General features: G+C 51.9%; 1 protein-coding gene across 1 annotated transcript; it reads left to right on the plus strand.

Annotated features, from left to right (window-relative positions):
• Positions 1–491: 491 nt before the first annotated feature.
• On the plus strand, positions 492–1,009 carry LOC119592323 (ventral anterior homeobox 2a-like). The gene has a single exon (XM_037941151.1). It carries the CDS (start codon positions 492–494, stop codon positions 987–989), a length of 498 nt encoding a protein of 165 aa, XP_037797079.1. The 3' UTR covers positions 990–1,009.

The following is a 1,009-nucleotide window of genomic DNA, read 5'->3' on the forward strand; positions in this document are numbered from 1 at the left end:
GGCTGATTTGGAGAGACGAATTGCTGGCCTGTGCAAGGCTTGTCCATCTCTGTGAAAAACTCAGTGACTTAGGCTGCATTCGGACCGGCAGGACAACGAGGCCGCGTTCGGACCCTCCGAGGCCTTCATTGCCCACAGTGTATTCACTTTTATATTGTACCGGTTTTTGGTTTATAAACTATTCAGATTCATGGACAACTTACCTGCAAATGACAAACCCAAAAATAATCTTTGATATCAACAATAAAGGACCATAAGATTATTCGTAACTATCATTGTTTATATACAAATGACAGTAAAAACAGTTTATTGACTATTCACCGCAAAGTAAAAAAAAATGTACATACCACTTTTTCTGTCTGCCAATTAGGAGAGCCTTTGACCGACTTATTGACCTAGACCTACTCTGATTGGCGGAAAACCACAGGTGAGGAGGTATATAAGGCCGGTCATGACCTGTGTCGACACACCTGTCCCAGGACATAACAAACATGGACCAACTCTCAGTGATGAACCTCCAGCCTTTGGCTTGGGCCTTCAGCCGCCCATGGGCGCCGTCCGCCAGCCCTCCTCCCGCCCACATCATCACGCCCTCACAGATGTCCCGCAAGGCCAAGGCCTTCACCATCGACGCCCTTTTGGGACTTGACACTCAAAAGGATCTTCCTGACACAGCCGCTTCCCCGCCTGCGTCTCCGATCTCCCTCCTTCACCAGGACTCTTACGACACCGCCCTCAGGGACGCCCCCGGAAAGATCAAGCGACATCGCACAGTGTTCACGGAGTCGCAGCTTCAGCGACTGGAGGAGGAGTTCCAGCGGCAGCAGTACCTGGTGGGCCCCGAGCGGAAGCAGCTTGCTAGCCAACTCCAGCTGAGTGATTTACAACTGAAAGTGTGGTTCCAGAACCGACGCATCAAGTGGCGCAAGAACCAGCTGAGCGCGACGCAGGATCGCGACGCCTGTACGTCTCCTCCGGCGTCGCAGTAGGAAGATGACGGAGCCGCTTC

The sequence above is a fragment of the Penaeus monodon genome, chromosome 30, assembly GCF_015228065.2.
Source record: "Penaeus monodon isolate SGIC_2016 chromosome 30, NSTDA_Pmon_1, whole genome shotgun sequence".
In the NCBI taxonomy this organism is placed as follows: Eukaryota; Metazoa; Arthropoda; class Malacostraca; order Decapoda; family Penaeidae; genus Penaeus; species Penaeus monodon.

What these genes read in the sequence shown, in the direction of transcription:
- LOC119592323 (XM_037941151.1), top strand. Translation starts at nt 492, where the DNA reads ATGGACCAACTCTCAGTGATGAACCTCCAGCCTTTGGCTTGGGCCTTC.